The following is a 25,128-nucleotide window of genomic DNA, read 5'->3' on the forward strand; positions in this document are numbered from 1 at the left end:
ATAGTTCAGTTTATCTAGGCAGTGAGTTAGGCATGAGTGGATGGAAGTGCATATTATATCTTAATTCAAACATAAAAAAATAAAAGGAATTTCCAATGCAGCTATAACATACTGAAAAGACTTTTCAATGCCTCGTCAATTTCTTGACTATTTCAAGAAAAATAAAGAGCTTACAAAAATCCAGCATCTAAAATATTAAGTCTGCCTAGGTCAAAAAGGTGAAGTATTTCATCACAACTAATTTGTAAAAAAATAACTCAGAAAACTGGACTGCCTCTTTCTATAACCTCCTCCTATAACAGTTATGCTCCAAAAATACACTCACAACAAGGAAATAGTTTTATTAATTCAGCTGTACCATTCACTGACACAGCATCTCCATTCCTTAGTATATTTACCAGATGACATATATTGCACACCCAAAGCACCTTCTGCATCAAAAAATGAGAAGTTATTTTTGATAATTCAATGTCAAATGAGAAGATGAGAATAATCTGGTATATGAACACAAATTATATGCCACAAGAAAATATTATTTCATTGTTTGACTATCAGTTTCTCTGCTCAGTTTTGTCCGTCATAATTGTGCATAAACGACACTACTCTCTTCCACCATAGCCAGCTTTCAGTGTTGTTTTAAGCACGTAAATTTGTTTTGGCTGTCCCTCATCACCACCTTACATTTATCTGGTTGCTTCGACACAGATAAATCTTTAATATCTGCACCTACAACTCTAAAACCAAACTTCATCTGTTCGACGGTCTAGCTCTGCCTTCCAGGGGAAGGACTACTGCTGCCTCCAGGGCACTGCGGTCTCCCCCGGCTGTGCGGCCGCCCGGCACGGCACGGCACGGCACGGCGCACCCCGCGCCCGCCGCGGTGCTGTCCGCGGTGCTGAACCGCCGGCCCCGCCGCCTCCCCCCGAGCCCTCTCTTGCGAGCCCCCGTGCCGGACCACTCCCTGCCTTACCGCTCGCACAAGCGACCGGCAACAAGTTTCGCCGCTAGCCCACGCCAGCCCTCAGATTCGTCTGTGCATTTTAAGCGCAGGAGCTGCCCTACAACACAAAGGAGTTTGGAGATCACGGATAACAAAAAACCCACCAAGGCCACTACCCGGTCTCCAGATCTGGACTCTGCAGCGCCTGCTCTAGTTCTCCTCATTGCTTCTCCCAGAATAAACCCCAGCGTCCATTCCTGGCAGGGGCAGGGCTGTGCAGCAGGCTCGCCCAGGGGTAAACACACTGCAACGCAAGGGATGGCTTAGGGAGCGGCGGGTTTCCCTCCCTTCCCTCCAGCAAGGTGCAACCTTCTCTTTTTTTCTTTTGTTCTCAACAGCAGGAGGGTGGCGGCGGCGGGAGGGGTGGGGAACACTTGCACCTACAAATGCATGGGGGATAACAAAGGACCATACGCCGCGGGGATTAATTTGCATTAGCATCCATGAGGGCAGCAGCATCTTGCGTCTGCAGGGATTAGCCGTGTCGAGCCCGGACTTACCGTCCCTATCGCAGAGCTGAATCGCCTCCAGGCTCAGGTTCTTGATCACCTCCTCGCAGGGGCTAGTAGGGCTGCTCATGGTGTGCGCCAGGCGCGGAGCCTCCATCGCGCCCCTCGCCGCTCCCTGCTGTCGCGCCGCCGGGGGCTGGGGCTGGGGCTGGGGCTGGCCGGCTCCGCGGCGGGCGGGCGGTGCAGAGCCGCGCGGCAGCGCTTCCCGGCGCCGCCCGGCTCGGCTGGGCTCGGCGGAGGCGGGCGGGGAGCGGATTTGTCACTGCAGCGAGGCGGTGAGGGGGCAGCAGAGAGGCGCGCACTGATCGCACCCCAGGCTCCGCGTTTAAAGGGGCCGCCGCGCCAAAACGGAGGCTCGGCCCGCTCCCCTCCCCCACCCCTCCTTACGTAACGGCGGCGGGGAGCGGCGCCGCGGCCCGCCGACCTCCCCCTGCCCGCCGCCGGCAGCCTCGCCCGGCCCTTCCCCGGCCCCGCCAGCCGCCTGACCTGGCCCCTCCCCGGCCCTTCCCCGCCGCCGCGCTGCCCCTCGCAGCCCGCGGCCCCCCGGGCACGCGCCGACCGGTAGTAAGGGCCGGCGGCAGGCGGGCCCCTCGGCCGGGCCCGGACGTCTCCCGAGGCGCAGCCCTGCCGCCCGGCCGCGGCCTGCGCGGGGCGCACCGGAGCTCAGGGGGGTTAAAACCCGCCGGTTTAGGCACCGCTGGGCACCATCCCTGCGAACAGCCGGTCTGGGCTTCACCCGCCCGACTTCGGGCGCAGCTGCCCACAGCTGTCCTGCTCGGCCCTTGGCGCCGTTGTGCGTTTTATTTCGAGGTGTTCTTTCCACCTGAGGAGAGAAGCATCCACGAAAAACCCCAGCAACCCACGGCTATTGATTTTCCCTTCCCTGAGCACACAGTATGCCACAACCACTGCACATAGATCACACTAAACGGCACGGGCTGCGTGCATTCCCTTTGATCCTTCAGTTATGCAAGAATTTGAAGAAAGAAAAGTTGTTTTTTTTTTTTTTATCAGGGAAATGCAATTCCATCTCAGTTAACGGTTTCAGGAACAAGAACGGGGCCAGAAAGGGAGAAAATTTAAATAAAGAGCAATAGAAGAATAAAAGCTTGTGCAGCGCTGCACCATCAGTGGGTGTGGCAGCTCGGCTCCCTCCTCAGCACAGGTCCGCAGGCTGGACGAAGGAGCAGCCTCTGGGCCTCGAAGGAGCAGCCTCGTGGGCTGCAGGAGTGCAGCATTTGCTCCAGGTTACAGGTCGACTTTGGGATCAAGCTCATTGTGCTCGGTGAGATCACCAGTCTATAGATAAAGGGGTGCCAACCTATTTCCTACCGCACATCACAATAAGCATTGCTGGCACCTCTGTTGTTTCACTAAACTGAAACTGGCAACATTTGGCAGTCCATTTTGAGACATCAGCACCAGCTGCTTTGAGAAACACCAGTACATTGCACACTGGCCCCAGACAAGCTTGAGGCAGTGACCTATCTTGGTCAGCACTGCATGCCAGCAAGTCCAACGTACTCCTAAAGCTCCCATTTCCCATTTTGGAGTCCCAGGAGCCACCCAGTCTCCTACCATGTCCTCGCTCATCTGGTGTGGTAGAGCAAGGTCCACACAGCCAAATGTTTGTCACTCATGGGTGGCTGCCCGCTGGATTTTGGGATTATTCTATTCTTTATGATGGTTTCTAGGGACTAGGATCTGAGGAAACGAGCTCTGGCGGTACCTTTCACAAAGCCACTGCCAAGTGCTGCTGCCTGGGAGAAAGGAATAGGAGTCCTGACTCCTACGGCACCTTCAAAGATCTGTACTGTAGCTTGGGGAGAAAGCGCAACGCTGAGCACCCTTCCTGCACTGTCTCCTCTTCGCCCCCTCCTTTCCTTGCTCATCTTCTATTTTTTCCTCCTCTTTGTCTCTCTGCTGTTTTTTCACCGTGAAGGAAAATGTGCACAGAGGGGTCAGGCAGAGGAGAAATGGAATGAGTGGGAAGGAAACCTAAAGGAAGAGAAAATGAAAAGGAAGCAATAACAAATAGGGAAGGAGAGTGTGAGTCAATGGGGAGGTGGGAAGGGAGAGGAATATATGAATGAATGCACAGACCGAATGAGGACAAATGAGGAGTCTGAGAGGGAAGAAATGAAAGTGGGTGAGACTGCATTCATCAGGTTTTAATTTTGGCTCTGACAAGCATTCATTCCTTGCAGAGAAGCAAAACCTTTCTCCTTGATATTGCAACCATTCTTAGCACACAGTCATCTCCTACGTAAGGCTGGAAAATTTCTTTCTCTGAAGATGGTGTATTTAGTCTCTCGGCCTTATGTTCCACATACATTCCTTTCCACAATGTGGCAGACGCTTCAGCAGCTCACACAATCTTACTACTTCTTTGCTACAACATTATATAAAGTCCATTTGAAGCAGACCCTGTTCTTGAATACTGAGAGAATTCCCATTTTATTCTCTCTGCCTCTATTTTATATACCTTTCTCTCCTCTACTTTCTATTCTATGCAACAGAAATCAAATTCTTAAGAACAGATGGATTTTGCATAGCTCTTTGAAAGCAGACAGCTTTGGGGGTGGTTCTTGTTCCTCCAAGGCCCCTCATTTCTCAGCTGCCTTTTAGCAATAACCCCTGGCTGAGCTATATCTATTTATCTCCCCACACCATTACACTTTTCTTTTTTTGGAAGACGACTGGTTAGTCTACAAACACTAGCAGACTTCAGTGGAAGAGTAGAGCAGAGAAACCTTTTCCACAGATCCGCCTTTCTGAAGCATGAAACAAGCTGGACCTGCCTGAGACAGCGTTTTGCAGAGTCACACTTCAGACTTCATGCTTCCTCTTCAGCCAATTGCTACTCCCATCACCTGGGCTAGGGCTCAACATTTTTTAAAGCTCAAATTACTCCCAGATGTGATTCTGTGCAATCAGTCTGCAGTGAATTTAGTCCTAGGTATTTCAGTCTTAAAGCATGATACTCTTTTGGTGTTTTTCTTACCTGAAAAAACTGTACTCTGCCTGTCTTAACAAGGAATGGCATTGTCTGAAGCACAAGTTATGTTTGTGCTAAAGGATGACAGAGTCTCAGCGTGTAATCAGAAAGCTGATTCTGTGACAGATTATCCCTGACAGTGTTAAGCAAAAAATGTCACATATCACAAATATGGGTCAACGTTATGTAATGGGAAGTCTGCCAATGGCAGCACAACATTAGAGACAACGGTGTCATGTGCTTAGAACTGCAAAAGCTTGCAAAGAATTTGCCACAACAGCAGCCTTTTGCACTTTCAACATTAAATAGAGTATTACCAGTTTCTGTAGTTCAACAAGAGTGGGTCTGCTATTATTGCAACCTCACATAAGGCGAGAGAAGCAGCATTTTCTAGCACAATACATGTGCCAGCAAACGTGAGCTGTGACACACGCCTCTTGCCTGGCTAGGTTCAACAATGCCTTAGCCTGGCATTCACAGCCCCCCAGGTAGGTCACCAAGATCTTGCTGCAGGGCAACCACTCTACAACAGACAGGCAGGCAGGCAGGCAGCCAGTGAGGTCAGTGGCTTCTTTCCTAAAAGCCACAACCTCATTCAAGCCATACAAGTGAGAGGAAAAGGTGCTGTGTGCTCCTTTCCTCCCCACAAACCAACCCAGACACCATTACAAAGTTCTGTCCCGCTTGTGCTGCACTCCATTTTGGGAAAACTGTTCTGCAGCAGAGTACAGCACAGAGCTGTAAGGCAACCCTGTTCTTCCTATTTGAAAACACTTTTGTATTTCACACTAGCAGGTTTTTATTTGCAAGTTAGAAAAGAAACCTCCTTTCTCAGACTTCAGCAAGACTCAGAGCTCAGCTCTTCCTTCCCACTTGGGAATAAAAAAGACTTGTGTTATTGCTCAGTGGACTGTGCAAGCAGAAGGCAGAAAAGCTACAGACATAGTTTTCAGGAAAGGAGAAAAGCAAAACATTAAAGGACAGATAAACGGAAGGGTCAAAACCAGTATCCAGCATTTTGGGTCAGTCCTAAAAGGAGCATTGACTAAGCTTAGCAACTAACTCCTGAAGTTTCATGGGAAAAAATGCTTTCCAATTTCACAGTCATTCTTTGTCTTTAGTGGACGTGTCTCAGTGTTTCAAGCGTGCAAAGGCACATACTTGCAAAGGATTGTCTGCAAGATATTCTTGAAATACCACAGGACTGAAGTAAAATCCACACACTGGTGACAGAAAGACAAAAAAAGATTTAAGACCCTAAGTGAAAGCTGTGACTATGTACAGTTAATGTGCAGTGCGACACAGCTTCCTTTTCTACACGGAGACAGACACTGATGTATGACAATTTAGAGCACTAGACGTGGTATGTCACTGGGAACCTCTTTGTTTTTTCTCAGACAGCAAAACAAGAGCCTCCTCAAATGCTCAAACAAGGATGATGATGGCACAGGTCCCCCTTTTTTCTCTAGGAAAATCCAAGGCAGAGCAGCAGTGCTTAGTCTTAGCCGTGGAGTGAGTCTCTCTCCCTCTTTCTCCCACTCTCTACAAAGGTAACAACCGCAGCCATGCACCCTGTCACTAAGTCCAGCAGTGAGGCTGCAGCTCTCTTGAAGAGGGAGCTGTTTTCTGCTTTGATGTTGCTCACAATGCTGGGAAGCCCTCACTATTGCTGGGAACTATCCAGTGGGATGCATGCAGTTGTTCATACATCTCAAAATGTCTCTCCTTCCCTGCTGGGAACTATCCGGTGGGATGCATGCAGTAGTTCATACATCTCAAAATGTCTCTCCTTCCCTGTTAGGAAGGATTCATTTCTGCAATTGCATTCAGCTCATGCATTCAGGCTTTTCTTGCGAGGCCATAAAGCGTACTTTAAATCATCAAAGATACAATTCTGAGGTAATCTTGTGACTTCGGGTGCCAGGGGACCTACTCATGAATCTGTAGGTTTTTTTGTATTGTAAGATGTGAAAATGGCTTCTGTATGGGGAAAAGCTAGTCCACTACTCAGATAAAAAGACAGTCAGCCTGTGAAAAAGGCAACCAAGGGAATATGTGATAGAGATTCACTAAAGCACAAGTAGCACAAGCAGGGTAGCCAAAGTCTGACTGTTCTCCAAGTCTCCCAGTACAAGAGTGAGAGGGTATCAAATGCAGTTAATAGCAACCAGCTTCAAAACAAACAGGAGGAGGTGGTACTTCACGCAACTTATTTTAGAGTTGTAAGGCCAAAGGACAGTGTTGATGCTAAAACTTTGCATTGGTTCAAGGAGAGGCTGAAATAGTCCATGGAAAAGAAATCCTTTAGAGTTACTAAACCCACAAGTGATTCAGAGGCCTTAAGCTGGAAAGTAAAGAGTCTGGGCAAGAGTTACTGAAGACTGTTACATCTGCTTGTCCTGCTTTTCATCTTCTGTAAACATCCATTTTCAGCCACTGCTAAAGAGACTATACTGGGCTAGGTAGGTCTTTGGTCTGACCCAGCACAATCAAGGAAATGCCCTGATATCTAAGCCTTCATTCCCTACTACCCACCACCACGCTGTCCTCATTCATAATGAACACTTCAGAGTATGGAACCCTCCAACTGTATCATCTGGGTGCACAACTCCCAACCTACTCTGAGCAACGTAAACAATTAAAAGGAAATGTTCCCCTCAGGTAAACAGGAAGATATCAAGCAAACTGTAATTTTATTAATGCTATTTATGCTGCTGCTTTCTGAATTTCAGTTTTCTGATCAGCTTTATAAAGCCTGAATAAGCATTTGAGAAAGACAAATTCTTTCATAGACAAAAATAATGTATTTGTAGCTTCATAAAATTTATTTGGTGCCTAATGGACACAAAGTACTGTTAATGCTTAGCATTATCATTTATTAATTTGCTTTTAAGTTTAGCCTCACTTTATTAGATCCATAGTATCCCTAGAGAACAACTAGAACCCTCTGTATTTCCTCCTCTGTGCTGTTAATCATTCTTCCTACTTTAGTATCATTTTCACATTTAATTATTGCTTTATCCTCCAGATATTGGACTGTATCTTGACCTTTAAAGGATGCTGCTGGCTGCTTATGCTTGACAATGCTGACTGCTATTCAGATTTACTTTCTGTCTAAAGTTCAGTGGCCAGCCTGTGATACCTTTAGGTGAATTTTAGCCCAAGCTGACTTGTTTCGGTAATTTCCTTAAGATATTATGTGGCAGAGCATCAAATGCCTTTATAAAGTCTTGATGCTATTCTGTATTCTACTAATCTTCTGGCTTCATCTTAAAAAGAAGTGGAGGGATAAACATTCTAATTTGTCTGGCTTAGTTTGCTGTAGTACACCTGTGTCATATCTGGGTCTCATTATACTATTCACCTCCATATGAATACATTTTCCCCTTCTACTTTAATATTTATAGTATTTATTTCAATTTGGAGCCATGCCTATAAGACAATAGTTTCCATAGTTACCCTTAATTCAATTTTTAATGCTGACACTTTATTAGTCTCCTGATACTTCCTCAATTCTCTGTGGATTTTTTTAGCAACTAGTTGTTCCATAAGTTCTATAAATAACCAAAGGGACACCTCAGATGCATTTGTTCAAGTGATGATATTTCGATATGTATTTCTTGGTTACTTTTTCCCAGCAGTTCACAATTACATCAATGATTTCTGAACCAAGCCATTATTCAAAGTTTAATCCCCTTCCCAGTAAACTTCATGGCAAATTCACATTATTTTTAGTGGGAATAAGAGCTGGTCTCAAAATTTATCTCCTTATTACAAATTAATTACAATTAGTATGTTCTTGGTCAAGTCATTTTGCGCTATTGTGCCTTCAGGACTTATAACACAGTCTCTTCATATTTAATCTCTTGGCAACTGTTTCAGTGTATCCTCATGCTGTCCCTGGTTTTCTCATGGGCACTAAACTTGGAATATAAAAGCCTGTTTTGGTGGCCCTCCAGTTTTCTGTTTCCAGTGCAGTTCATATTTTATTTTTACTTGCTTAAGTAAGCCCACAGTGACCCATTTTCTCTTCAGTGATTCCCATTTTCTTTGGAACAAGACACATTTCTGCTGGCTTTCCATTACAGTATCTGTTTGAGTCTTTCCTACTGCCCTTCCCCTTTCCACAAAGGCTTTTCTTAAACTCTCTCGACTGATCCTGCGAATTAGATTTTCCTCATAATACTACATCCTTTCGTTGGATGACGTCAAAACTCTTCAAAGACAGCCAAGAAGGAGGTACAGTTCAGTGAAAGTTAATAAAGAAGGTCTAAGTGACTAGTTCCTCAACGCCATCTACTGATCTAGTTTTCTTATAACCACAGAGCTTTAAGCTTTTTGTATGAACACAGAGATGATCATTCTAGATTCATGCTGCTGCCTGCTAGCTTTTGTACCGTCAAGATCTGCTATGACTGAGGTGATGTGGCAAGACAGGAAAGACACCATTGTCTTATCCCCCAGTGCTAACATGAACACAGCTAATTAACTGCTAAGGAAACAGAAGAAAATTATGTTAAATGAACGAGAGGAGGAACACCCAGACATTCCCTCTCCTTGGCTCAGAGCCTGGATGTGTAGTGAGACTGGTCTTAAATTTCAGTCACTTGACTCATAGTCAGTTACTACAAGCTCTTACACTGTCTTTCAGATCTATGATTATTTAAATATGTGTTCCACAATTAGAATTTCACAAGGCAATACATTAGAAACAGCAATTAAGAGCTGTGTTTTACTTGGTTTTGCTCTGGTAGGAATGTATGCCCACTTAGCAGCCACATACAGGCAGATTAGCTAGAGAGAGTACACGCACAGACAATAAAATGACTGTTAGTTTATAGCACTGTTTTGTTAATAATATCCACAAGCTTTTTAATTAAACCATGTTCTGCTCTAAATGATGTCCTATCACCGTTACTTGTGTTCTGAATATATGGCAGCCCTGCAGTATGTTATTTATTAATAGTCTAGCAATCCTTACAGATTTCCAGTTGCTGTACGTACACAGTGCTCCGGAGTGCTTATAGTCAGTGGAGGAATTGTGGCATTCTGTGAGCCTTGAAAATCATAGAACTGACTCCAAAATCTCTTAGTGACTGATTCAACTGCCCCTGGTTCTTAAACCAGGCTGCACAGGAGGATGGTTGCAAACGCCACCTTTAGCCTAAGGAGCCTTAGGATCTTTCCACAGCCAGTGGGGAGTGGTAAAATCCTCAGCAGAGCGTCTCAATGGGAGCTCATTGTAGGTGCTCTGGGTTGCCCCAGAGGAAATGCTTTCTCTTTATTCTACAGGAAGCTGGGGGGGAAAAGCATCCTGAGGCTAAATCTAGTCTTTATGAATGCCCCCCAAATTATTTTTATATGTGTTTGCAACAGCATCTCTGAAAATCTGCAATATATTCTGGAATGAGAAATGAGAACAGCAAACAAATATGGCAAAACTCTCTCCCCTAGGCTAACACTAGCCCCTCACCTCCTTGTCCAAAGTTCAAGGGGCTTAATCTACACGACACGCTCACAGAGAGAGGGCTGGCTGCAAAGCAGAACAAGTAGTCATTTATGCAGGCACAGCTGTTGCCTAATGACAGAGGTCTGACAGTGGCTCCTGTGTGATGGAACACGGGTCTGTTTTCAGACTTGTCTGATCACTGCTTATCTGTGAGCTACTGAACTCACATCAAAAGCCCATCATCTGTAAATTCTTTTTCTCTGATTTCCTCTTTTTCTTCCATGCTAACTGCTAACCTGATATCTCACATGAGTTTTTACCAAATTTACTAGAGTTATTTCTCTATTTTTTCCTTTTAATACCAATATTTTTCTTCTTCTTAATTCTCTCTGTTCTTATTTTTCTCCATTTTTAGTCTAACCTTATCTACTCCCATCTGTCTCAATGCCAGCTTCTGATTAATATATCGTCACATAAATCAATTTAGCCGCTGACAGTACTTTTTTAGTTTTGACTACATGACATCCACCTGGTCATTTCTGGGGCAGGGAGGGCAAACGAGGTAGAGAATTGCAAAAAAGCAAAAAATTGCTTTCTGTGTTGAAGTGGTTGGTTTTATTTAGCGAAATTACATTTTCTGGTTTCTTGTTCTTAGCGTAACTATTTACAGTAGCTGCCACTAGACAAGAAAGCTGTTCTCATGGATTTTATCAGTCTCATAACATATTCTTTGACATGCTGTGGAAATACAAATTTGTGTATATAAGTGACAGAAAAGTTTCACAATAGCAGGTACAGCAGAGCAACAAAAGTAATGGTGTAAGGTGGAGCTGTACAGAGTTTTGAACTTTAAATGCTAGTCATCTAGATTAGTCCTACTGTTTTGTGTGGGCAATAACTACACTGCTACAGTTTATTTCCTTAAATTTTTAGAACAGTCACTACCCTTTTAAACATATTTTATAGCTGTAGCACCATCAAATTAATTTAGAGGTTGCACCAGCCTAATTATACACGCGTCTAAGGTGATATAGCTAATGCCATACAAAAAACGAGCACAAAACCCTCCTAGTTTCTGTGTACCACTAAACAGCTCCTGCCAGGAATGAATTAGCACTGGTATTAAGACAGTACTGAAACCTGTGTATATTTTTGGAGCAGAGCCAAATGTTCATTTATAATAAGAACTCTAGAAACTTATCACTACATGTGTGTTTACATTCATAAAATTTATTCAAGCAAAGTTATTCAGAAAAGGCAGATATGGCACAGAGTGAGCCTAAGCAGAGATGGAAAACTGAAATTCTTTAGCACTGACCAAGGACTATTCACATTTGCCTAATAGCGCAATAGAAATGAGTGCCAGTGGCACTAAATTATATCCAAATCCTTCATTCTCTGCAGAAGAGTTTGAGGCCTGAGCAAAAGCACTCCATGACCACTTTTTTATCATCTACCCTGCGGTTTTGTTCTTTCTTGAAGCTGAGTAATATACCACTATAAACTATGGGGAGCAAATGAAGTATAAATCAAGCTAAGTCCGAGGGTTAATGAGATTAGCAGCTATCAGACCCATAGGCTATCTATAGCCTGTCCACTAAGTCTTACGCCCTCAGGATTTAATAACAGGGCTATCACAAACGCCAAAAATGCACATGACTGGCCTCTACCTGAATTGCAAGCAAACCTGCCTGCTTCCAGCACAGGAGCAGTGATGTCTGATAAAAACGTGACAGCAAATAATTCAGGGAGAAAATACAGGAAGGTGGCTCCAAGATGTTTTCAGGGCTTCTTCCCATGCTTAGGAGGGATAAGGGATGCTTATTGACAAATGAGACACACATTGGGAAGCCCAGCCGTGAAAGCAGAGGTTGGTCCCCCCAGTCCTCTCACCAGGTCACCTTCTTAATTAAAACTTGCAAAAAATCATCTAAAAAATATGCAGTGAACATGATGGCTAACATGGGGAAAACCAAGCTATCTGGGTCTTGGTTTTATTTTGGTGCACAGTGCTTCAGCAGTTGAAACCATGCCATCTAGAACTTATGAGAACAGTTGTTATCAGCAAGCATTATTAAATAGCAGACAGTTTGGGCAAAGATGCTCACTCCCAATGTGCGCTTCTTTTGTTGCAGAAGGCAAATGCCTGGGAGGTGACAGGAGTGTCAATACAGAAATAGAAGCAAGCAGTGGGATTAGACTACAGTTGGTTTGGGGTTTTCAGCACTCATTAAAATGACTGCCTGACAGTACTGTCTAAATGGAAATATTATGCAAGCTTTATGCAAACTGTGAATTCATCTTGGAGTAAAACCTCCTTCCTGTATCTTGCTGGGAAAAACACATTATGGACAAATGTATTCAGACTGAAATAGATCATGCAACCAGTTTTAGAGAGAACGTATGTTCTTATCCCTAGTTTCCCATTTTGGATTTTCCCACTCTCTCTAGGGATGGTGGTCTGAACTCCTTAGACTGCCAAACTCTCACTGACCTCAACAGAAAATTGCACATCTCAAAACACAGCTGAGCAGAGCGGGCAGCTGCCTCTCCTTCAACCAGTTGTTCCCGAACCGAGACTGCAATCCCACGTGCAGCTGCAAGGCTGGCAACTGAGAGCAGGGTCAGTTCTCTAACCTATTATGTGGTGGTTCCCCAGGCTGTGGGAGCAAAAGCTTTGCTACAACAATGATCGTGGGTATCTTCTTTCATTGCTTTTAAATTGTTTTCTCCTCTTCCTCCCCTCCTCAACTAGCCATGGAGTCTTATTAGTGCTTGATCCATCTGAACCCTAAGGCAAATTTTTCAGCACTGGGCAAACTCCTGCTGAGAGAGTTTTGTATGAATTATAAAGTCAGGGCATTCAAATCGTCCATCAATTCCCTTCCTGCAGGCTGTCTTCATGAACGCTTATTCATTTGAAATGATGGTATGCTAAGAAGTCACTTAAGCTCTTAAGCTTCCCTGATCTCATGTCACAACTTCAAGAACAACCAAAAGGGAGAAGGACAATGCTCTGAAAAGCACAAAAACAACTGTAGTCAGAAACTTTCCTGTTGCTGCAACTGCTGTTAAATAAAGAGATCACTCCCTGCACAGATAAAGCATAACAGTATGTTCTGCTATATAGCTCATAACAAACTTTGATTTAGTCCAACATTTTTGTCACCAAAAGATTATTGCTGTGGTGTCCTCCTTGTCTTGGGAAAGTGGACAAACAGGTAGAAAGCCCCTCTGCATGCACCCTTCTAGAGATGGTAAAAGAGGAGAAGCAAATAATAAAAAGATATCCAGCCCTCTTCCTTTGTGGGAGGACTGTTGGCTATTTCTGACAATCAGAATATTGTTCTGGCGGAGACGTATCTTAAAAATTAATTTTTCCTGTCATTACATTTAGCAGTATTGGTAGCCTTTACAAAGCACTCTTGTATTTCAAAGATAACATTACCACATGAACGCTAGCTGTGCACTTCCAAAGGCTAAGCGACATATTTCTTACAGCCTTAAATCATGTCTTCCAGGCCTGCTGGAGATCAGAGGGGTTTGCACAGGGGAGCAACTAAGTGCAAGTCACTTGTAATGTTCTACCTGCTAACTAAAGAGCAGAAAGGCACTGGCAGGCTGGGCTGGAGCTGTGGGCACACAACTGTTGCTATGACTCATTTCAGAACTATAGCATTGCTTCCCTTTCTCTCATGCCCTCTGCCACACGCCAGCAAGCAAACAGGAGCATGGGAGCAGCTGATGGCTTCTGATGCCAAGGCACTGTATGTGGTGGACTGTAACAGCCTGTGCTCGCCAGCACTTCTCAAAGAAAAGGAGAAGGCAGTGTTCCTCTCCAGCCTTGTGTGAGGGCGGGGGAAGGAAGGGGAAAGGAAGCCGCTCTCTGTACTCTCTATCCTCTCGTGGGAGCTAAGCAGAAGAAGCCAGATTTGGGAAAACGTATGAATATGAGACCGTGGCGGGTTGTCCCCTTCCACACAGCACAGCAATTGCAGGAGTGCTGTCAGAGCCACGACACCAGCTCTTAATGCCAAGTTCACATGGTTTGGGAAAGTGGGCAAGATGGAGGCACAGGAGCCCCTCTGCTCTCTGATGCTGTTTCATCCCTTCCTGGGGCACAGCACAGTGGCTGGGACAGCCAAAGAAGCACACACACAGCAAAGGAGCTCTCAAAACCTCTTTGCCCTTCTCCTCCCCAAAGGGCTTTTTCCTGCTCACTCTCTTTGCTTGCCAGTGGTTTTTGGGGGAAAGAGAAAAAGGAAGAACAAGTGGCAAATATAACTTGTCATTTCCAGAGAGGACACAGCACTGCTGCAGGGATCAGTGGGCACATGCTGGTCATGCTCCTCTCCACGAGGACAGATCAGGGACACACAGAGAATTCGTAACTCTTAGGCGTGAGGAGACGTCAGCTTGACACGTACCTCCCAACTGAGTACCTGACATGTACACCTCAACTGAGTACCCCCTCCTCATGCTGCCCTAGCTCTGGGTCTGCAGGATCCCCGAGTGGCAGGAGGCTAGTGGAGAGAATGGACTCCACACATTTCCATCATTCAGAGGCAGTTTGTAAATTGTTTGAGGACCTGTCCAGGTCAAGTTGGATTCTATTTTCAGAGCTGTGTAATGACTGTTGATGACATCCGCCCATGATTGGCAGCAAGCATTGATGAGTACTGTAAACAACCGGCTTCCAAATGTACAGCCACATGTCTCCTTTCTGCTCCAGGCAGCTGATAAAGATCCATTGATGGTAGTTGCTGTTTAATATGGTAAATGATTTTGGAGATTACAGTCGTCTTATGTAATCTCCTTATGTAAGAACTGAGAAAGAAAACATGTAAAGACCAGAATTTGAACGGCAAAACAGCAGGGGGTCTGGAGCTCAACACAGGTATTGCCATCTTGAAAGTCTTTTCTGAATATCCAAAGCTAATAAAAAGCCAACAGAAATAAAATTCAACCTCTTTTAAATATACACAAGAAACTTAAGTAAGAGTTGCACCTCACCACAGAATCCTGTGTGATAATCCACTACCTGGTATTTAGCTAATCAGATGATCAGTGAATAAAATGAGAGGTAACTAAGCAAGTGCGTTTTAATCCTAAGTAAAACCAAAACAAAACTGAATAAAAAGCTCCAAAAACTCGAGCCTAGATTGCAATGGGTTGTTCCTGGGGTAGGTTTAGGCTGGAGAAAAACATGTTGTTCTTCCTAACCAGCTACCACGTGGTGACACATGATGTCTAACATTTTTTGCATGCTGATTTATGAAACCATGCCATGCTACTCTGTTCACAGTCTCCCTGTGTGCTGTGTCAGCAGCTCCTGCAGTAAGGGTATTGCTTGTTGCTCCTAAGGAAGAGCGCATTCATTCATTATTGCTCATAACTTATGCGCGTAGTAGAGAAAGACAGAGGGAATGACTTAAAATGTTTAAAATCTTGATGGCAGAGAGAGGAGAACATAAAAGAAAAGATAAAGAGACAGGAAAAGAAGCAAGAGTAGCAGAATGGATGGAAAAATGCGGAGAGGCTCTTTTGCCCTTTTCATTCATATTTATTACAGCTTGCTCTGTTCCTTTCTTTATCTTCCTTTGCTATATCATATGTCATACTGCAAGCTTTAAGAACATTGTGCTCAGATAAAATGGCAAAAAGCCAACACATGCAAGACCTGAACATACCAGAGATATTATCAATGTTCATGGGTGGAGGCTGTTTGTAGTAATGTGAGAATACCTCAACAAGTTTCATAACTACAGAAAAAGGGTCAAAATCAGGCTAAAGTCTGTCCTGCCTGTATTTCGGAGCATGAGGTATAGAAGGCTCATAGATTTACAAAACTCAGTAAGTGATAGAAGTTTTTCACTGCTTTTAGATGAGATTTGAATTGGTTCTTAACAGAGCTGAGAAAATACTGCAAAAAAACCTGCCAGCATTTGCTCAAGTTTTTTTTATGAGTCCAGTTCAGCTGTGTTCAGTTCTTTCTATGTTTGTCTATCATATACATTCTAATGAACGAATTTGCTCATGATGAGACTTACAGGAACTGAAATCATTGTGCAAATTATTCAGTGAAGGATTTGGAATAATGCATTGGTAAAGACTGGATTCTTAAAGATAGAAGCAACTAAGGAAATTTCACCTCTGCCCTGTCGCTAGACTAGTTATAAACAAATGGGCTCATATCTGGGTTTTTTTCTGTTCAAAAAGCTGTAATTCTGAAAGTAGTTAACATTAAAATGTTTTTCATGCTGGATTTTATCAGCCTATCAAATGGAAAAACACAGCCCAAACAAGCATATTTTATCAAAAACTTGTCAAATTTTTTCTGTTTGCATTTTTTCCTCAAAATGCAAAACATTGGTTGATGTGCATTTTCTTGGTAGTAAGATCAAGGCCAAACTCGAGGAAAAAAAGGTTAAGGCTCCTAACATTGTCTCCATTTACAATGAAATATCACAGGCAGAACAAATCCAAACACAGTACTTGCACCTGTCTTCTCTTAAGGCCTGTAGAATAGCTCTGAAATATATGGTAGAGAGAATGTCCAAAAAGAGGGAAAGGAAGGAGAAAAAACCCCCAAAACTAAGGGAAGATATACTGCATGTTCTGGTTTCATTGGGGAAGAACAGTGATGACACATTGAACATCTGACTAGATTCAGTCAATTAAGAAAATGAGACTTTCACATGTTTACTACTGAATTACTAAATGCGAGTAGACGTGTTACCACAGTGGCTGATGACGTTAGCCCTACTGAGCTCTCTGGCTGTGTTCCTCAGTCCTATTGTTGCACACACCAGTGCTGCGAGTCTCCTGCTTTGCTGTCCTATGCCCAGCAAGTGAATCTGTTTGTGTGTCTCGCTGGTGCTATATATGCAACCAAGTCCATCATACTTTACATACTTTAGACAGACTCCTTGAGACAGTTCTGGAGAGCTGGTAACCCACAGTGTGCAAACACGTACTCTACTGAAATTTCTAAAACAAGTGTTCTTTGTGGGGCAGACACTGATAGCAAAAAAAAAAGTTTTTAAAGCATTTTACTATCGTCACACTGAGAAACACAGAGACATGGGGAATTTCAAGAAGCTAACTTTCTGCTCAAAGATATCTTTTCTAGTAACAATCTCTGCAATTTTTATAATATTCTTACAGTGCTCCTCCTCCTTCCACTTGCTGTGTTGTTTTCCATCATGAGCAGTAAGTTGGCGGTCTCGATCTCTTCATTCACTGTGACATTAGGTACGTAAGCCTAAGGCACCAATGTCTTTTGAAAGGTTGCACAGGGTGGCAACGCTTTCGTTCTGAAGATGAAATGCATCCAGGCACTGAATTCTGAATTTCAATTATTTCTTGACCTATGCTGACAACTTGCACTCTTTTTTTCTCCACTCCTTCTAGGAGGGAGACATTCAGTTATCCAAATATTTATTTTGGACACAAATATAGTAACTTACTTGCAAAAATAACTGAATGTATATGAACAGCAGACCTTATTTATAACTGCTCTGTTCCATATGTGATCCATTGCTTCCAGTAAGGATACTTAAATGTAGCTGAGCTATTTGTGTTGGAGGCAGTGGCTGCAGAGCAGTATCATTTGGCAGTCACCAAATAGCTGAGCTTTCTTCGTGGTCTTCTGTATGTGCCCCAGCAGACATTACTATTTTAAAAGTCACTAATACTGCTTATTAGAATTCTGAAGTAACAGTTTTTCTCTGCTTCTGCAAACTTTTTGCTTTTCCTTCTGCACTGAAGTCATGGTTTTCCTTCTCCCCCTCTCAACCCTCTTTTGCCAAGTTGCCTTTTTAATTCATTGACCTAATAACATAGCATATGCAATATAAATATTTTTGTATTCATATATAACACCTATATATTTGCCAAGTAAGGAATAAAGGGTAAGGAAAAGTGTAAGGATAAAATATCTCTTACGAAGTCCCCTAAGACAGAGATTATTTTCTTTCTTCCCAGAGTGATAGCAAGAAGGAAGTTCACTGACTTCGATGCAGGGGTTGAAACAGAAGGATACAGCCTAATTAGCCTCAATGGAACAGCACAGAAGGATTTTCACAGGAAGACATTCTAAAATGACACCTGAAACTTGATGGCACTGTATTTCAATGTTGATCAGAATAATTAGTTTATACCTGTTATGACACTATCTCAAGTAATTTAAACATAATATACCCTGAAACTATAAACATAATTTGGCAACGATCTGGAGGAATGCTTTATGTGCAGCAACACCTGAATAAAGTAAAGGCATGAAGTTAGAAGAGAGTCTGAGCAGCAGAAGCCCCACTGCTTTAAGAGATGTACATGTGGATGTCTATTACCAGACTTTGCTTCTAAACTACCAAAGATGTCCGTAAAATAACATTACACCAAAACACAGGCTAGGTCAGAAGGGAATACTGGTGAACACCATCGCAACGTAGAGACCCTTCAGGTTTCTGCTTAAGGGTAAATAGTTCCACGCAGCCGCGAGTACACAACTAGAACTGCTGAAAGGATTAATTATGGCCTACTCATGTTTCATCACTCCAGTAAATGTCCTACTGAGAATAATAAAATATTGGATAGCAATGGATTATAACATCAGGAGTTTTGAAAGCATTCAAACAGCAACACTCCAGAAGAACCCCTCTTGACTTAGTACACAAACTCCAGACAAGAACGGTACTACTGATATTTTGGAAAGATGCTGGCATGTCATTTAGATATATTTTGATATTCCGTATTTCTATTTCAAAATATTGAAGTGGCCATCAAGTTTTGAAAGGACATACATCAAAAGTTGCAGGGTTTTTTCCTCAGATTTTGACAATCAACACCACCACAGTATGATCTTTACATGCTTCTTGTTCATCACAAGTCTATAGAGTATAAAATCCCTCCTGATAACCAAAATAAAGGTTCATGGACAGAGAAAAGTGATTACACAACCACAGAAGTGGCATGCATCAAATTAAGTTGATTTTTTTCGTTTTTAAATATGAGAAATGTAACTCCATTAGAAAATCGTGTAAACATATTTAAAAATAAAAAGGGACACAAATTCAAGTTTTGACTATGAGCTTGCAGCATATTTTGGAGGTCAGCAGGCAGAGTCTATCTTAGATCGGAGATGATCGTCACCTCCACTTCTGTGCACTCAAGAGGGGAATGCAACTCCCATGCTTTGGCTTGATAGTAAACATACCATCATGGGCTGGAGGAACACTGTCTATGAGCAGGAGGGCAAAAACCATGTGTGCAGTTCAGATGCAAATGCTGATTATGAAAGTCACCTTATCTTGTTAGAGAGAAGCACCATGCCATGGGGAGTCTTCTGTAGTTGCATGTTTCTATACTGACCTAAACAATGTGTCCTTCAGCAGCCTCAGCAGAAACCCACTCCTTGGGTAGGATGAGGGTTAGGACCTGTGTAACTGCAGGAAGACTTCTGCTCCATTACAGCTATAAGAATAGTTGTCTGCCATATGTACTGTATACAAGTGCTTATTTTAATTAGGATTTAATCTCATCAATCTCTGCACTAATCCTTGGTTCTCTTTCATAATATTCCCACAGACCACTCCAGGGTATTTTCTGACATTGAAAAAGTCTTAACTTTGCTGGATTTGGTCCGGTTTGACAGGCTCCTGTGTATCCACCTTCATCTTATTTTCTGACAGAAATCTGCGAAATATGTGAGGCAGAAAAAAAGCAGCAGTGTTTGAGCATTAATTGAATGAGAATGGCAATCGTGAATTTGAGGAACAGCAAAGGTGCCACTAGAGTGTGTAAGTGGGCAGCTGGCACAGTAGCTTTTGCCAACATTTGTGTCAACGTGGGAGTACAACAATATGGTAGCTGTTAACACTGTACTCAATAAATATCTCATCATATGTGAAGATGTGACTAGCCTTTTGGAGGAAGAAGCTGAGTATTCTCTGCATCCGTGGCAGGATTTTATGTGTAATCCCAGCAAATGCCAGCAGGCCTTCATGGGTGCTTAAATACTGTATATATAAAATTGCCTTCTTGAAATCTACTGTATAGGAAAACAGTGAAATAATAGTGAAATAATTCACACATTGAATTATCCAGAGAAAAACAGGGTAATGCTCAACATGGCACTTCTCAGCTGACTCATGCCTTAAGGAAAAACACACAGGCCTGCTGTTGTCAAGTGCATGTGACAATTCCTTTTACTATGAGACTTGGATTCTACGTGCTGTATATATATGTGCAGGGAAGAACTTAAGTTATTTCCAATATTTTGTTGTTGTTGTTGTTGTTAGAAATAGGAAGGATGTTAAAATTACTGGTTTAGGACCAAGGAAATTGTTTCTGTTTCACATGAATTTGATACATTTCGTAACTACTGGAGGCAAAAACCAAAGACAATATTGCAGATTAAAATAGCACTAGACCTCACTGGGGTATGTTTCTACAACTATTTCTTGCCATGAGGTTTCCTCCTGTGGATCTCTTACAACCCTTACACAAAGATTCACTACATTCTTCTATTAGGAAAAAAAAAAATGGTGTTAGGTTTTTGTCTTCTAGTCATGTTCTGTTTCCATTTTGCCATGACATTTCTCTCTGTGAGGAGTGTGCCTACCATTCTTTTACCACCTTCTCCAAAGGGCCTTCTTTCTGTGCCTCAGTTCACTACTGCTACTCTTCTGAGTGTCATTCCTACACAACTACTACTTTTGAATAATACCTAGAGCCCAATGCTCTATACTTAAGCCATATACCTTCCCTCAGAAGAAAGTTCTCTATAATAAAAAAATTATCATATCAACAACTGAAACATTACCATTTTGAAGAGCCAAAACAACTGAGATTTGCAAGAAATTTTGTTTGCAATGCTTCAAAAAGTTGATCTACAGACGCAAATAGCAACAAACACAGAACTGAAGCAAACTCAAAATATATACTATAACACTTGGCTTGATCTTTTAGTCCATTTCATTGAAAATGAACACACTAGATTTAATAAGGTGACACAAATCGTTATTTATTTTCAGGACCTATGAAAATACCTTAAGTTAATCAACTCCTCAATTTTATTTCTTTCTACATTGTCCACTAGTATCTTGCTGCTAGCATGTACATGAGTAAGCATGCTTTTTAACACCGAGAAATTCTAAAACAAATGCAACAAAATGTCCTATCAAGCCACTAGTAAAACTAGCTGGCTACTCAGGTAAAGACAATTTTCCATTCAGTAGTAATAGTGCTTATCCACTCTCCAAAACAGCTTCCAAAATTAGGATTCTACCCACAGAACATCACCCTTTTTTTTATTTTTACATTCACAAAATCATATGCTGTCTTTTATGACAGAATTTGGGATGTAAGCAGTGGAGGAAAAAATAACCACTAAATGACAGTGCTATTTCAAACTAAAATGACTTATTAAAGTACTTCGGCTACTATGATGGACAAAAATGCTCTTATATGCATAGGAAATTAAGTTTTATAGTTTCACATGCAAATATAAGAAGGGCCATTTACACTTTCTTACTGAAAATTAATGACTCGCACATTCCCTAATAAAATACTTTCAATAAGCCTCATTAATGTAGCTATTTACATTCACAGTTATTGTTATAAGCATAAAAAAGGAAGATACTTTCTCCACCCTACCCCTTAAGCCTAAAAGCTTGACATTTTTATCTGTAGAGAAAAACCAAACTGCAACATTCCTTCACACCAAAAAGCAAAACACACAATTGCACCTTCTGAATGAAAATGATGGTCCTGAAATGTTGCTCTGGAAAATGAGGTATTGGCAGACTCATTTTAGCAGCAGGCAGCCAAGAAAGACCATGGCAGAGGTGGGTATAATTTTTTGCTGCCAGTGTGGGGTCAGCCCACTGCCTGAGAGGAGTGAAGAGCTCATGAGGACAAGTCAACCCCAGGAAGGACGGAGGAGTGGAGAGCCCGATGACCCTGCAAAGTCACCACTTCTCTTCCAGCTGGAGACCAAGGCTGTATTTTAAGCTGCCTCTTTTGTATTTACCAAAGAGGTTGAAAAAGAGCCTCATGCAGCCATCACCAGTCTGGCTGGACAGCAAAGAAGCTGAGGGATGAATCTACTGCTTGTTCTCTCCCAGGGTGTTTCCAGTGTCCCAAGGACACAGGAGAGCCTCATCAGCCTGAATATGTACACTCACACATTGCTCAGAGATGGCTGAGATGCACCACTGTATCTGCTGTTCCCAGCTCCGATTTCTCTTTTTGAACAGATACTACCTAGTGAGTTAAGTCCAGCTTGTAGCCACTCCATGGATGGACATCCTATCCTGTATATGGTGGTGTATGTTTTGTGCATTTGGTAATGACAGGATAAGGCTTAAGCCATGGCTGTACTGGCCAGCTGTCTCCAGCATGCCTTCCAAGTACCAAACAAGTCTTAGGAGAAATGTCAATAGGGAAATACTGTAAAATAGCATTTTGTATAGAAAGTACTCTGCCATGACATATACAGTGTTATTTTGGACAAGTTTTCTTAATCAAGCAGTAAACAATCTTGTATCAAAATAAGGACAGCTGGAACTTAATACCCTACATAACTAGCTTTCCATTAAGAATTTAAATGAAAAAAAAAAAAAAAAATCAGTAAAACCAAGCATGCTGACCCATGCGAGATTCATGAAAATGGAAGGTTATATACATGAATTTGACATAGAGTGTGGAAAAGTGTTGAGAAGTTTATAAAGCCAAGTACTATTCACTCTTCTTTTTGCAGTGAACCGTTACCCTGGTGGGTTTTACAATCCTAAGGGGACTTGAAGCAAAACCGCTTCAGCTGCACAGTAAAAGAACCTATTTCTCAAACTAGGTGCTGAAACAAATAGTCTGACATCCCACCCAGTAGAATACATCATTCTGCACATATATAAATAAAACTCCAGAAAACAAGCAACAAACAAACAAACAAGAAAACCTTTATCCTTGAGCATCTGGGATCCAAAGGCATTCAAGTCCAAGAGAAAAAATCACATTTGAGCTTTTTCACACGCTAAAGAGCAGGTCGAACCACCTCTTCAGAAGAGGACACCATTCTCACATCTTATTCCCGAATCATGTACTCCCCTCCTTCTGTTCCCGAATCATCTACTCCTCTCCTCCATAAATAAATAAATGTATTCATTTAATGGAAGCAGCCATAACCTTTTGAACAGATGGGAAACCTAATGGACTGAGATGCAGTGACTCCCTTACTTGCGGATTTCAGGAGACGAAACATTTGGTTTTGAAAGTTGTCTTTAGACAGTTTTCCAACTTCACGGCTTAGGAGAAGATCACCAATGCAGAACAACACAATTTTATGTTGTTAAACTCTGGACTTGTAGGAGCCAGACAAAAATATTTAATGTCAGCAGAGTAAGAATTTCAAGAAAAATACACATCAGATTTGCCTGTATAATGTGGGTATTCCCACTCAAATCCCTCAGTCATTGCATACTCAGAGTTGCATCAAGCCATTAATTCTACAATAAATTCTCCTTCTGCTCCCCACAGCATATCTGAACTTCCCACTGAATCTCATTTTCCCTGCAGGCAGTGGGTTACGTTCTTCCAAGCCCCTCTGTCCTGGTTTCTCTGTTCTCTTCATCACCTTCCTCTCCTAGTTGCTCAGCTCTTTTCTAGTTCCCTTTCCTCCCTCTTTCCAGTCTCCCCCTGCCCCAGGACTGCCGTACCTCGTGCACAGGGTGACCGGCTGGGATCTTTGCTTGAGGAGCTGCCCTCGCTCACGCTGGAGATGGCAACTTCTCCGTGGGCCCTTCCCCTTACAGAAGGCTCAGCTCTGCACTGCCCTCCTGGTGCTCCTCCCCCAGCTCCCGCCAGTCCCCTCATTCGGGCACAGAGAAGAGAGGTTTTGTTGAAAGTTGTGTTGGGGCCTCATGTGGGGAACGGTCCTGCCCACTCTGGCCACTAGCCAAACACCAAAGACACCCAAAGTGAAGGGTCAATAAGGGACCTGGGATGCTACCAGTCCTATCCCAAAGTCACGCGGGTGTGAGCTCTGAAGGCAGCATGCCTTCCCAAATCCCTTTGCAGTTGGCGCTCCTGGTCACCTCCCTCTCAGTACGTATATTCTCCCGGTACCAGAGCTGGGGAGGGTGAGCAAGAGAGAGGAGGAGGTGGCTGCGCAACCAGGCTTCCCCTGCCACCCCTGTTGTCGTATTTGCATTGCAGGGAGATGATCTGGCTGCCTTTGTGGGGCCCTTTGGCAGGAGCCCAGCAGCCTTTCTGTGCCACTGCTCACATTGTACTGCAGGAGTATAAACACAGGCTTGTCCACAGCGCTCTCGACAGCACTGGAGGAAATCCATGATCGCCCAGTGTCAAACAGGCCAGAGAAGCTGGGCTACTTTCTGTACACCAGCTACTGTCTGTATCCTACTTCCCTATCTCTTGTAGGAATATGGAAGTTTGTCAGTATCTGAGAAATAGGACAAGGGAATATGATGAGACTGCGATAAATATTCTCACTCAGAGTTTGATGCTACAAAATTGTCTTTAATACTCCACTGTTTCTAAAGAGACAGACTGGTCAGTGTTTAACATTTCTCAGGATCATGCCAAGATGCCACAGAGATAAATAAGTGAGGCAGAAAACACACAATGTTTGAGAAGAAAAAAGGAGAGTTACTAGTGTGAGGAGAAAAATTATTTTATAACCAGAAAAGACCACTTCAACCAATCCTCTCTCTGCCCTACAAATATCTAAAAGTAGAAAAGATGTTATCAACACTTTACTCCCTCCTGTCTAATCTCTCTTTGACAGGGGGGATAATCCTGGAAAGCATAAAGACGAGATCTTTCGTCTACCTAGAAGTCTTGATACCCTGCTGCCAGGCACTATATATGAGCTCCACAGCATTACACCGACTTTGTACAGATTTGAGTGACCACACAAACTTCAAAGCCTGAGAACATAGGAAGTAGATCAGAAAAAAAACAGTAAGGTTGGCTCTCTCCAAGCTTTGAAATCTCTAGATCAGAAAAAATTCCCCTGTACTTCCTGAACTTCATGCAGAGACTTGAAACTCCCTGGCCTTCCTTATTGAGCATTCTGCCTCCTGCAGCTGTAAAACAGGTACTGGTCTAGTCTTCTGCAAATACTGGATGTCAAACTTCCCTTGGACCC

At 43.0% G+C, this 25,128-nt stretch overlaps 1 protein-coding gene across 2 annotated transcripts in view; it reads right to left on the bottom strand.

Moving 5' to 3' along the window:
- The window catches only part of PHYHIPL (phytanoyl-CoA 2-hydroxylase interacting protein like), a 57,511-nt gene extending 33,841 nt beyond the window's left edge, over nt 1–23,670 (bottom strand). Inside the window, exons 1-2 of one of the 2 annotated variants that reach the window (XM_059821468.1) lie at nt 23,494–23,670; nt 22,706–22,709 (exon numbers count right to left, since the gene is read on the bottom strand). In XM_059821468.1, the coding sequence (XP_059677451.1) occupies nt 22,706–22,709; nt 23,494–23,589 (100 nt within the window). In that variant the 5' untranslated portion in view covers nt 23,590–23,670. Of the gene's footprint in view, nt 1–1,500; nt 1,607–22,705; nt 22,710–23,493 lie in introns of those variants that run through there. The other variant, XM_059821467.1, reaches the window with a different exon arrangement.
- Nucleotides 23,671–25,128: the final 1,458 nt, after the last annotated feature.

The sequence above is a fragment of the Gavia stellata genome, chromosome 9 (genome assembly GCF_030936135.1).
Source record: "Gavia stellata isolate bGavSte3 chromosome 9, bGavSte3.hap2, whole genome shotgun sequence".
NCBI lineage: Eukaryota > Metazoa > Chordata > Aves > Gaviiformes > Gaviidae > Gavia > Gavia stellata.